A 12,978-nucleotide genomic window follows, 5' to 3' on the forward strand; every position below is an offset into this window, starting at 1 on the left:
ACACGGTGGCCAGAGGCTTGGGAAGGCTGCATTATACATGGATGCCTGGAGAGGCTGCATTATACATGGAGGTCTGGGGAGGCTGCATTATTATACATGGAGGTCTGGGGAGGCTGCATTATTATACATGGAGGCCTGGAGAGGCTGCATTATTATATATGGAGGCCTGGAGAGGCTGCATTATACATGGAGGTCTGGGGAGGCTGCATTATTATACATGGAGGCCTGGAGAGGCTACATTATACATGGAGGTCTGGGGAGGCTGCATTATTATACATGGAGAGGCTGCATTATACATGGAGGCCTGGAGAGGCTGGCTGCTATATTATACGTGGAGTCCTGGAGAGGCTGGCTGAATTATTATACATGGAGGACTGGGGAGGCTGGCTGTATTATTATACATGGAGGACTGGGGAGGCTGGCTGTATTATTATACATGGAGGCCTGGCTGCTACATTATACCTGGAGAGGCTGGCTGCTACATTATACCTGGAGGCCTGGAGAGGCTGGCTGCTACATTATACCTGGAGGCCTGGAGAGGCTGGCTGCTACATTATACCTGGAGGACTGGGGAGGCTGGCTGCATTATTATATATGGAGGTCTGGGGGGGCTGCCTAATACAAAATGAAGGACACCTTATACATGGAATATAGGGGTGCATTATACATGGAGGAGTATGGGGCTGCATAATACAATCTGAAGTTTTATGGGGTTGCGTTATAATACATATAGGACTATGGGGGCTACATTATAATATATGGAGGGCTATGGAGCCTACCTTATACATGGACTATGGGGGTGCATTATAAAACATTGAGGACTACGTGGTGCAGTATAATATATGGAGTACTATGAGGTGAATTATAACATATGGAGAACTATGAGAAATTCATTATAATATTTGGAGGGCTACTTTATACATGGAGGACTATAGGGGTGCAGTATAATATATGGAGCACTATGGGGTGAATAATACATGGAGAACTATGAGAAATTAATGATAATAATTGAAGGGCTACTTTTTATGGAGGATTATGGGGGTGCATTATAATATATGGAGGATTATGGGGGTGCAGTATAATATATGGAGGACTATGTGGTGCAGTATAATATATGGAGGACTATGGGGTGAATTATAATACATGGAGAACTATGGGAAATGCATTATAATACATGGAGGACTATGGGCTTGCATTCTAATATATGAAGGGTTATGTGGGACCCTTTATACTATTTGGAAGGCAATGTTGGGGCCATTATTGTATTTGGAGAACTATATACAAGGGGGGACAAAGATCTAATCAGGGGATGGGAATGTTTTGTGCTGAGGGAAAAAGGCTCTTTCCCTCAGCACCCAGCTTTCCCATGCTCTGCTATACATCTTCTCTCAGCACCCAGCTTTCCCATGCTCTGCTATACATCTTCTCTCAGCACCCAGCTTTTCCATGCTCTGATATGATGTAGAAGATGTATAGTAGAGCATGGGAAAGCTGGGTGCCGAGGACAAGATGGATATCAGAACATAGGAAAGCTGGGTGCTGATAGAGGGATTTCAGAGCATGGGAAACCTGGGTGCTGTGGGTAAGAGCCAAGTGTCAGTGTCATTATCCTGTGCTCCGAGTGTCAGTGTCATTATCTCGTACCCCAAGTGTCGGTGTATGTGGAGGGGGGGCCCAGGTCTGAACTTTGCACCGGGGTCCATCAAACTCTAGTTACGCCACTGGCTACAGGCTTTGTGTAGTCTTCTTTTTGCCTCCACTTTGGCTGCAGATAAGCAAGAAGAAATGGTCCAAGGAGTGCAGGTTATGCTGGTAACCGAGGGCACATAATGGCCGGCACAGAACCTGCGTACCTCAAATGGAAAGCTTTTTTCTTTTCTATTAAAAATTGTTGGCAAAGTTGCAGCATTTTTTAATTTAGATGCACTGGAGCAATACGATAAAATGGTTGCAAAGGTATACACATCCTTTAGGACAAGCCATGCATTCTACAGACTTCTGCACATGTGGAAGGAATATCATGGCTGACTGATACAGAGTGTATGGAAGGAAGAAGGAAAGGGGTTACCTGCGCTGCAGTGTAGGAGAAGAAAATGATCAATTAAAGATATAAGTGTGATTTAGGGTACCGCTGTGCCTTGGATGTGACGGGTCCTGACCTGCGGGGCCTCGAGTCTCCTCCGCAGGAGACCGCAGCGGCTCGTACCCATGATCCGGGCTCGGACAGTTGCGGTCTCTCACTTGTGTTCTGCCTGCTTGCAACTCTGCAGCAAGGAATTGATATGCTGCGCTCGAAAAGCCACACCGCAGATCAGTGTTTGCTGCGGAAAGCACAGTGGGTATGGGATTTCTAAAAATCCCATCCACTGTGCTTGTACTGTACAACACAGCGTTTTGGACTCAGTTGACGCATGCTACGTCCAGAACGCTGTGAAAACTGTTCGTGGGCACGCAGCCTTATTGTTCTATGCATTTCAAAGTATTAAAACTCTTCCAGGAACCAAAATCGCTGAATCACTGATGCACATCGATCTATCAGCGGGGACTGCAGCAGACATTGTGGTATGATCTATGCTGCTACAGTAGTTGTGACTTACGCCACTTTCACACTGCGTTCCTCTTCCCGTTCAGTGGTCCCGTTGGGGCTTCCATCCGAACCCATCGCAAAACGGGTTTCGGACGCATGCGCCGATGGGGCCGCTGACTATAATGGTGCAGACGGAGTCACCGTGTGTTCTGTCGTGCATCGTTTTCGGGGGTATACGCTTACTGGAGGTGGACACTCAGAAGCAGTCTACTACATCTGGGTGTTCGCCTCCAGTAGACGAATACCCCTGAAAATGGTGCACGACAGAGCCCACGGTGACTCCGTCTGCACCATTATAGTCAGTGGCCCCGTCGGTGCATGTGACTATAATGCATCGGGTGGTGCAGGGGGTCCGTATGGAAGCTCCAATAGGACCACTGAACAGGGAGAGGAACGCAGTGTGAACGCGGCCTTACACAACTACCCCATGTAAGTGATTCCCTGAAATTAGTTTATTCTGGTACACCAGGATAAAACCTTATTTGCACCTTTTTGCCTATTCCAGCAAGTATAATGATATAGAGTGTAGTTTCCATCTGTGATGAGGGAAATGCTGTGCAAATATGGTTGAAAAAAAAAAGAAATAAGCCACTTTTGGGTTGGAAAAGGCGACCTTGTTCACTCTCTGACTGGAAATGTCCGTTTTATTACATGAAATTATTATATTTTGTCCCCACTTTATCGGCTGCGGCCTGGTTTTGCATGAAATAATTCTGGAAATAACTCCGCATTGTCCTGTTCCTCTGTTATTCCTCCTGGAAATGTATGAATAAACTGACTGCAGGTCTTTACTTTGCTTTTGATCATCAGCACACACTGTATGACGAAGGAAATGTTAACATTTAGTTTACAATTTAGAGTATACTCCCATTTGAGTATAAATCAGGCGAGGGATTGTACTCCGACCAATGTTATTTAATGGGTCAGTGCTGATCTGTGAGATTTTTCTCAGCTGTATTTGGCTTGGGGGTGGGGGGGGGGGGGGGGGGAGAAAAAAAAAATCACGGCATAGTGTGTATGGTGGCGTAAAACGCCTGAGACTCTCCAATGCAAATCTACGGGAGCAAGGAAAAAAAAAAAAACAGACGGCACATGGACCACTGTACTGACATCCGTTTTTTTGGATACATCACCATTCTGTAGTAACGAACCGTGTAAATGGTCCTGTAAATGCTTGTTATATGGATATCACACGAATGCTGGGCGAGAAAATAAGTCGCACACTCACGTAGAACTCGTACGACTTCCATAATAACCCGCATGACGATCGTCCAACTTTGGATGAGAATGGGACTGATTTTTTTTTTTATACGCCAGTGTGTGCGAATCCTTAGTAACATCCTTCCAGGAGGAATAAAGAACAGCACAATGTAAGCAAAAATGCTCCACAATTGTTATTTTGTAGGGAATGCAAAGCGGCGAAAAACAAACCAAAAGTTCATCTTAATTCAATTATCCTCCAGGCATTGCAAAGCTTAGGGTAAGTTCACACAGTGCGTTTTTGCGCGTTTTTCAAGTGCGTTTTTGCCCAGAAAACTGCATGACTTTGCTTCCCCCAGCAAAGTCTATGAGTTTTCATTTTTGCTGTCTGCACACAGCGTGTTTTTTTTCCTGCTGCGTTTTTGTGGTGACCACAAAAACGCAGCATGTCAATTATTCCCGCGTTTTTCACCGCATTTTTCATCCATTGAGTGCAATGGGATGTTGAAAGATGCAATGAGAAACGCAAATTGTTATTATAGCTGCGTTTTGTTGCGTTTCTAAGACCAAAAACGCAGCTATAAAACGCAGGATGTGGGTAGTAAAGTGACGTGTACAGGAAGAGGATTCCTTCTGTCAGTAAACACAGAAGCATGAATCCTCCCGGTACCGTCACCGCCGCTTCCACCTCCCGTCCTGTGCATGTATGCTCCCGTGCAGCGCCATGTCTGGGCGGGAGATGAAAGCGGCTGCGAAATCAAAAGTGAATAGTAGAAAAAAAAATGTCATACTCACCTGTCTGCAGACTCCCGGTGCCATGCCCGCTCCCATATCCTCTCACGGTACCGCCGCTCCGGCTGTGTGCAGTCTCCCCAGGTACGTATGCCTGCAGGACCTGGCGATGGATCACCTGATGCAGTCACGGTGACGCTGACGCCGGCGCCCGGCCGGCTTAACCTGTCAGCGGATGCAGTCAGGAGACTTCATCCCTGATTACCGGCAGCTGCTGCAGTGATCGGACGGGATCAGACTCCCGCCCCATCGCTCCAGGAGCTGCCGGTAATCAGCACATAAGTATTTTTTTTTTGCACTGATGCATCAGCTGATTGTATATAAGCTGTTTATACAATCAGCTGCTGTCTCATGTGATTCAGGCCTTGATACTGACACATCATCTGATTGCTTTGCCTTCCAGCAAACCGATCAGATGATATTGGATCCAGATTGGACGGCGCGGGACCCTTGACCCAGGATTACTGCGGAGGGGGGTTCTTTATTTCAATAAACATGGAGTCACTAATTGTGTTGTGTTTTATTTCTAATAAAAATATTTTTCTGTGTGTTGTGGTTTATCTTTACTAGAAATTCATGGTGGCCATGTCTAATATTGGCGTGACACCATGAATTTCGGGCTTAGGGCCAGCTGACAATATACAGCTAGCCCTAACCCCATTATTACCCAGCGTGCCACCGTCACCAGGGCAGCTGGAAGAGTTGGATACAGCGCCAGAAGATGGCGCTTCTATGAAATCGCCATTTTCTGGAATGGATGCGGACTGCAATTCGCAGTGGAGGTGCCCAGAAAGCATGGGCACCCTGCACTGTAGATTCCAATCCCCAACTGCCTAGTTGTACCCGGCTGGACACAAAAATTAGGCGAAGCCCACGTCATTTTTTTTTTTTTTTTCTAATTATTTCATGAAATTCATGAAATAATTAAAATAAAAAGGGCTTCCCTATATTTTTGGTTCCCAGCCGGGTACAAATAGGCAGCTGGGGGTTGGGGGCAGCCCATACCTGCCTGCTGTACCTGGCTAGCATACAAAAATATGGCGAAGCTCACGTCATTTTTTTTGTTTGGGGGGGCAAAGAAATCCTGCATACAGTCCTGGAAGGAGGATGCTGAGCCTTGTAGTTCGACAGCTGCTGTCTGCTCTCCTGCATACACTATTGGATGGAGGATGCTGAGCCTTGAATTTCTGCTCCCCCTGACTCTCCCTCCAGCATACAGTCCTGGATGGAGCATGCTGAGCCTTGTAGTTCTGCAGCAGTCTGCTCTCCTGCATACACTATTGGATGGATTATGCTGAGCCTTGTAGTTCTGCAGCTGTCTGCTCTCCTGCATACACTAGTGGAGAATGAAGAACATATGGAAGAAGGAAATTACATCAGACTTTTTTTTCAAACAATCTTTAATGGCAATGTTCACTGATTAAAGAAACGCAGAAAAACGCAGTGAGAAAAAACGCAGCAAAACGCAGCCAAAAACGCAGCAAAACGCATGTGTTTTTTTCATGCGTTTTTAAAGACGCTGAGTTTGTGCGTTTTTAGCGCTAAAAACCGCACAAAAACGCAGCGTCAAAACAACGCAGTGTGCACACAGCCTTAGTCATTGCTTTATTTTGCTTCCTTCGCTCCCAAGAATGAAGCTGAAGAGCTGTCTTAAAGGGAATCGGTCACCAAGTTTTTGCCACCTAATCTGACAGCAAATGACAGCAAACAGCTCAGTAAGTGACATCATTGGAATCAGGGTCTCTGTCTCTACATTATACTGCTCTCAGAAGGTCTAGCAAAAACCCAATGACAGATTCCCTTTAACTAACTTGTGCTCCTTTAGAAGCTACATTCATCTACTGCTCAGAAAAGTACAATCTATTCAAACAAAGAATGGGAATTTTGTCTAAGTGCAAAGGAGAGTCAGAGAGGCTCAGACAGGGGAAGTCCCTTACACAGGGGCAGAGAGGCTCAGACAGGGGAAGTCCCTTACACAGGGGCAGAGAGGCTCAGACAGGGGAAGTCCCTTACACAGGGGCAGAGAGGCTCAGACAGGGGAAGTCCCTTACACAGGGACAGAGAGGCTCAGACAGGGGAAGTCACCTACACAGGGGCAGAGAGGCTCAGACAGGGGAAGTCCCTTACACAGGGACAGAGAGGCTCAGACAGGGGAAGTCACCTACACAGGGGCAGAGAGGCTCAGACAGGGGAAGTCACCTACACAGGGGCAGAGAGGCTCAGACAGGGGGAAGTCACCTACACAAGGACAGAGAGGCTCAGACAGGGGAAGTCCCTTACACAGGGGCAGAGAGGCTCAGACAGGGAAAATCACCTACACGGACAGAGATGCTTAGATAGGTAAAGTTCCCTACATAGGGGCAGAGAGGCTCAGATATAGAAAGTCCCTTACAGGTATAGAGAGGCTCAGATATAGAAAGTCCCCTACACAGGGACAGAGAGGCTCAGACAGGGGAAGTCCCTTACACAGGGACAGAGAGGCTCAGACAGGGGAAGTCCCTTACACAGGGACAGAGAGGCTCAGACAGGAGAAGTCCCTTACACAGGGACAGAGAGGCTCAGACAGGGGAAGTCCCTTACACAGGGGCAGAGAGGTTCAGACAGGAGAAGTCCCTTACACAGGGACAGAGAGGCTCAGACAGGGGAAGTCCCTTACACAGGGACAGAGAGGTTCAGACAGGGGAAGTCACCTACACAGGGACAAAGAGGCTCAGACAGGGGAAGTCACCTACACAGGGGCAGAGAGGATCAGAAAGGGGCAGTCCCTTACACAGGGGCAGAGAGGCTCAGACAGGGGCAGTCCCTTACACAGGGGCAGAGAGGCTCAGATAGAGAACGTCCCCTACATAGACTGAATATAATGTAGGTGTTGAATGCAGCTTCTAAAAAGGAACATAAACTTAGTGTTTGGGAGAGAAAGAAGAAAACTAAGATAATGTTTTGTATAGTACAAAAATTAATTACTTTGCAATGCCTTATGGATAATGAAACGTTTAGCTACACTCTAAATTCTTGCAGACCGCTGATTTATGATAAACATCTTGATGGCATGTATTCTAATCTGCAGTGACTCCGCAAAGAAAAAGAAGAGATGAATTATTACTGTACCTCGTCGTCACTGTATACACAGCTCCAAACAAGTGCTGTGTACACAGCAAGCGCTGACATTGCTTCTTCCTCCAGACCGCTGCCCACATAACTGCTGGGTTAGGGGAGAAGTTAAGAGGAGCAAGCAGCGTGGCCATGAGGCTAAATGTCAACTGGAACACGAGTAATGTACTAGTTACAGGAGGTATATATATATATATATATATATATATATATATATATATACACACACACACTGTATATTATATTAATATACTGTATATTATATTATATACAGTGGAACCTTGGTTTACACACAAGCACACACACACACACACACACACACAAACACACACACAAGCACACACACAAGCACACAAGCACACACACAAGCACACACACAAACACACACACAAACACACAAACACACACAAACACACACAAACACACACAAACACACACAAACACACACACACACACACACACACACACACACACACACATATATATATACACACACACACACAAGCACACACACACAAGCACACACACACAAGCACACGCAAGCACACACACAAACATAATGCTCACCTTACCTTCCATTCCCTCGCTGGCCTCCTGGTTCTTGTAGTTCGCCAGTACAGGATGTGTATCGGGTAACCATCGCAACCGATGCCGGAGCTTTCGCTGCCAGAGCGCTGGCGTCAAAGGCAGGAGCCACTTGCCTCGGATTGGTCAGCGCGCTGCCTTTGAGAAGCGGCTGACAGCGGAAGTTCCTCCATTGTCGCGAAGGTTACCCGATACATGTCCTGTACCAGCGGACTACAAGAACTAGGAGGCCGGTGATGGAACGGAAGGTAAGGTGAGCATAAAATGTGTGTGCGTGTGTTTGTGCAGACTGCAAGAGCGGGTCAGAGCATGGTGAAAGTACGGAACCGGAAGGGTTTGCGGTATTTGCTCATACAGCAAAGCTTGCTCGTAAACTGAGTTACAAATTTACAGCAAGTTTTCCTTGTATAGCGAAATACTCGCACACCAAGTTACTCATAAACCGAGGTTCCACTGTATGTATACATATATATGTACAGATACATATATGTATTTAAAATGACTTATGACCTAATGGGGGGGGCACTCAATATGAAATATATTTACAATAAATTAATACATTAATATATAAAAAGCAGGGGAAAAAAATAAATGTATGTAAAAAAGTCGGTGAGCATCCAAATCACTGTGGTACTAACGTTGTTAAAAAGACAATCAAAAGTGTCCGAAATATAAAAATGATTGTAAAGGAAAGGTGAACAAAATTTTAAATGTATTTCATTCATCCTTTGTGCTTCGAGCAAATATATACCATATTTTTCGGATTATAAGACGCACTTTGTTTACCCCAAATTTTTGGGAGAAGGTCAGGGACATTTTATAATCCGAATCTAGCATACCGGGGAGGGGGTGTTGCGAGGCAGGTGCCATTGATCTCTCGGTGGCGGGCGCAGTGAACTTTAATAAAATGGCCCTGGAGGTGGCACATGCGCAGACTAAGATCATCAGACTACTAGACGGACCCCTATTTTAACATTGACAATTAGGCGCAATGACGCAATGGTGTATCACTGTTGGCGGCAGACCACGCTGCCGTTATGTGGCCCGTGAGTCAAGAGGAGCTCCCCCTCCAGGCAGCGCACTTCGAACTGCATTGACAGATGAAAGAGGGGGCGCTACGCTGTCCACTCCCTCAATCAGTCTCCCCGTGTCTACTCTCTGACGTCTCAGCACAGAGTGTGCGATGCCGTCACTACTGCGTGCCCGCCCACTATGCCGAGATGTGCTACTCTACTACTAATACTACTTGGAGTACTATGGGGCACATTATATTATATGGAGAATAATGGGGAATGAGTTATACTATTTGGAGGACTATGGGGGGGTGCATTATAATATATGGAGGACTATGGGGGTACATTATAATATATGGAGGACTATGGGGGTACATTATAATATATGGAGGACTATGGGGTGTATTATACTATATGGAGGACTATGGGGGTGCATTATAATATATGCAGGTCCATGGGGTGCATTATAGTATATGAAGGACTATGGGGTACATTATAGTATATGAAGGACTATGGGGTACATTATAGTATATGTAGGACTATGGAGTGCATTACACTATACGAAGGTATATGTGGTGCATTATAATATATGAAGAATTATGTAGGTACATTATAGTATATGGAAAGCAATTTGAGGCCCATTATACTATATGGATGACTATGGGATGCATTATTATGGAAGGCAATGTGCAACACATTATATTATATGGAAAGGTATGAGGTGCCATGATATTTGGAGGGCTACATGGAGGCCTTCATACTACTTGGAGTAGTATGGGTGGGCCCATTATAATATTTGGAGGGCTATGAAGAAGCTTTATATTTGTGGGCTGTTTTGGGGGTCATTATACAGTGTGGAGAGGTGTGTGGGAGTCACAGCTGGGGATTATACAGTGTTGGGGTCACCGTACTTTTCTGGGGTAGCTGAGGGGGCATACAGTAGGGTCATCACACTATGTGTGAAGGAGTTCATTCACTGTGGTGGCATCAGTGTTTGTGGAGCAATTTTATTGGCATCAGACTTTATGGGTGCAATGAAGGGGCAATCTAGGGGCTTCAATAGGAGGAAAATTACTTTGGAGGGTAAAATTAGAACTTCTGCTATGGCGTCCCATGGTTTCTATGTATGCCCTTGGATGAGGTGGGTAAGACAGCTCTGTAGCACGGTGTTTAGAGAAGGAAAAAAATAAGAATGAAGTATACTACAAATATTCATAACTAAGCAATGCCTGAAGGAAGATTACAAAAAAAACCAAAACTTTAGCTAAATAGAAGTGTCAGTGAAGCGCTCCATAACAGACTTACAGTGCTGGCCAAAAGTATTGGCACCCCTGCAATTTTGTCAGATAATACTCAGTTTCTTCCTGAAAATGATTGCAATCACAAATTCTTTGGTATTATCTTCCTTTAATTTGTCTTCAATAAAAAGAAAAAAAAATTGTCATAAAGCCAAATTGGATATAATTCCACACCAAACATAAAAAAGGGGGTGGACAAAAGTATTGGCACTGTTTGAAAAATCATGTGATGCTTCTCTAATTTGTGTAATTAACAGCCCCTGTAACTTACCTGTGGCACCTAACAGGTGTTGGCAATAACTAAATCACACTTGCAGCCAGGTGACATGGATTAAAGTTGACTCAGCCTCTGTCCTGTGTCCTTGTGTGTACCACATTGAGCATGGAGAAAAGAAAGAAGACCAAAGAACTGTCTGAGGACTTGAGAATCCAAATTGTGAGGAAGCACGAGCAATCTCAAGGCTACAAGTCCATCTCCAAACACCTGAAAGTTCCTGTGTCTACAGTGCGCAGTGTCATCAAGAAGTGTAAAGCCCATGGCACTGTGGCTAACCTCCCTAGATGTGGAAGGAAAAGAAAAATTGACGAGAGATTTCAACGCAAGATTGTGCGGATGGTGGATAAGAACCCCGACTAACATCCAAACAAGTTCAATCTGCCCTGCAGTCCGAGGGTACAACAGTGTCACCCCGTACTATCCGTCGGCGTCTGAATGAAAAGGGACTGTATGGTAGGATACCCAGGAAGACCCCACTTCTTACCCCGAGACATAAAAAAGCCAGGCTGGAGCTTTCCCAAAACTTACCCGAGAAAGCCTAAAATGTTTTGGAAGAATGTTCTCTGGTCAGATGAGACAAAAGTAGAGCTTTTTGGGAAAATCCATCAACATAGAGTTTACAGGAAAAAGAAAGAGGCATTCAAAGAAAAGAACACGGTCCCTACAGTCAAACATGGCAGAGGTTCCTTGATGTTTTGGGGTTGCTTTGCTGCCTCTGGCACTGGACTGCTTGACCGTGTGCATGGCATTATGAAGTCTGAAGACTACCAACACATTTTGCAGCATAATGTAGGGCCCAGTGTGAGAAAGCTGGGTCTCCCTCAGAGGTCATGGGTCTTCCAGCGGGACAATGACCCAAAACACACTTCAAAAAGCACTAGAAAATGGTTTGAGAGAAAGCACTGGAGACTACTAAAGTGGCCAGCAATGAGTCCAGACCTGAATCCCATAGAACACCTGTGGAGAGATCTCAAAATGGCAATTTGGAGAAGGCCCCCTTCAAATCTCAAGGACCTGGAGCAGTTTGCCAAAGAAGAATGGTCTAAAATTCCAGCAGAGCATTGTAAGAAACTCATTCATGGTTACCGGAAGCGGTTGTTCGCAGTTATTTTGGCTAAAGGTTGTGCAACCAAGTATTAGGCTAAGGGTGCCAATACTTTTGTCTGGCCCATCTTTGGAGTTGTGTGTGAAATAATTTTTGTTTCATTCTCTTTTGTGTTTTTTCATTACAAGCAAAATAAATGAAGATAATACCAAAGAATTTGTGATTGCAATCATTTTCAAGAAGAAACTGAGTATTATCTGACAGAATTGCAGGGGTGCCAATACTTTTGGCCAGCACTGTATGTGAATACGAGTAATTCAACTATCTATAAATGATCTAATTGTTGTACGTATACCCTCTTTCACTTGTAAAGCGCCATGGAATAAATGGCGCTATAATAATAAATAATAATAATAATAGATACATAGCTAGTAGTGATGTAACACGCACCTGTAAATCATTCCTGGAGAGCCAGTCTGTCGCAGTGATAGTCTAGCTGGGGAGTCTGTAGTGGATTCTGGATACATGGAGCCAGCTTCGGGGGCTGAGCTCAATGCGATGGTCGCCTTCTAAAAACTAAACACACAAAATGTAGAAAGGTAAGGTCATACACTAACAAAGAAGAATAAAAAACAAAAAACAAACAAACCACAATATAGAAGTATCTTAGAATACCATGTAATAGGACAACTCAAATGATGAGCAAGATATCGCCGTGACATTATAGGGTGCAGGAGGTGGTGGAACATAAGGCTGCTTTCACACTTGCGCTGAACGGCATCCGTTGCTATCCGCAGCCTTGAGGAATTACGGTAACCGTTGCAGGAAACTGTTATATTCCTCATAGACTTCTATTAGCTACGGATAGCAACGCAGCGTTGTTATTTTGACACTGCGTCGGGCGGAGGGAACGCTGCATGTAACGTTTTTTTGAGCAGCGCAATCCGTAGGATTTCGCTGCGCATGCTCTCTCTGGCTCCCTGCACTCGTAACCAGGGTAAACAGAGTTAGTAAGCAATGCGCTTTCCCTAGTTACCCGATATTTACCCTGGCTACGGGTGCAGGGAGCC

General features: G+C 45.2%; 1 protein-coding gene across 6 annotated transcripts in view; it reads right to left on the minus strand.

Moving 5' to 3' along the window:
• KCNAB2 (potassium voltage-gated channel subfamily A regulatory beta subunit 2) overlaps positions 1 to 12,978 on the minus strand; it is a 295,743-nt gene that overhangs the window by 199,241 nt on the left and 83,524 nt on the right. For all 6 annotated transcript variants that reach the window (XM_075327766.1, XM_075327764.1, XM_075327765.1 and 3 more), the window contains exon 2: positions 12,359 to 12,484. In XM_075327766.1, the coding sequence (XP_075183881.1) occupies positions 12,359 to 12,435 (77 nt within the window). In that variant the 5' untranslated portion in view covers positions 12,436 to 12,484. The remainder of the gene's footprint in view (positions 1 to 12,358; positions 12,485 to 12,978) is intronic.

This window comes from Anomaloglossus baeobatrachus, chromosome 11 (genome assembly GCF_048569485.1).
Source record: "Anomaloglossus baeobatrachus isolate aAnoBae1 chromosome 11, aAnoBae1.hap1, whole genome shotgun sequence".
Taxonomy (NCBI): Eukaryota; Metazoa; Chordata; class Amphibia; order Anura; family Aromobatidae; genus Anomaloglossus; species Anomaloglossus baeobatrachus.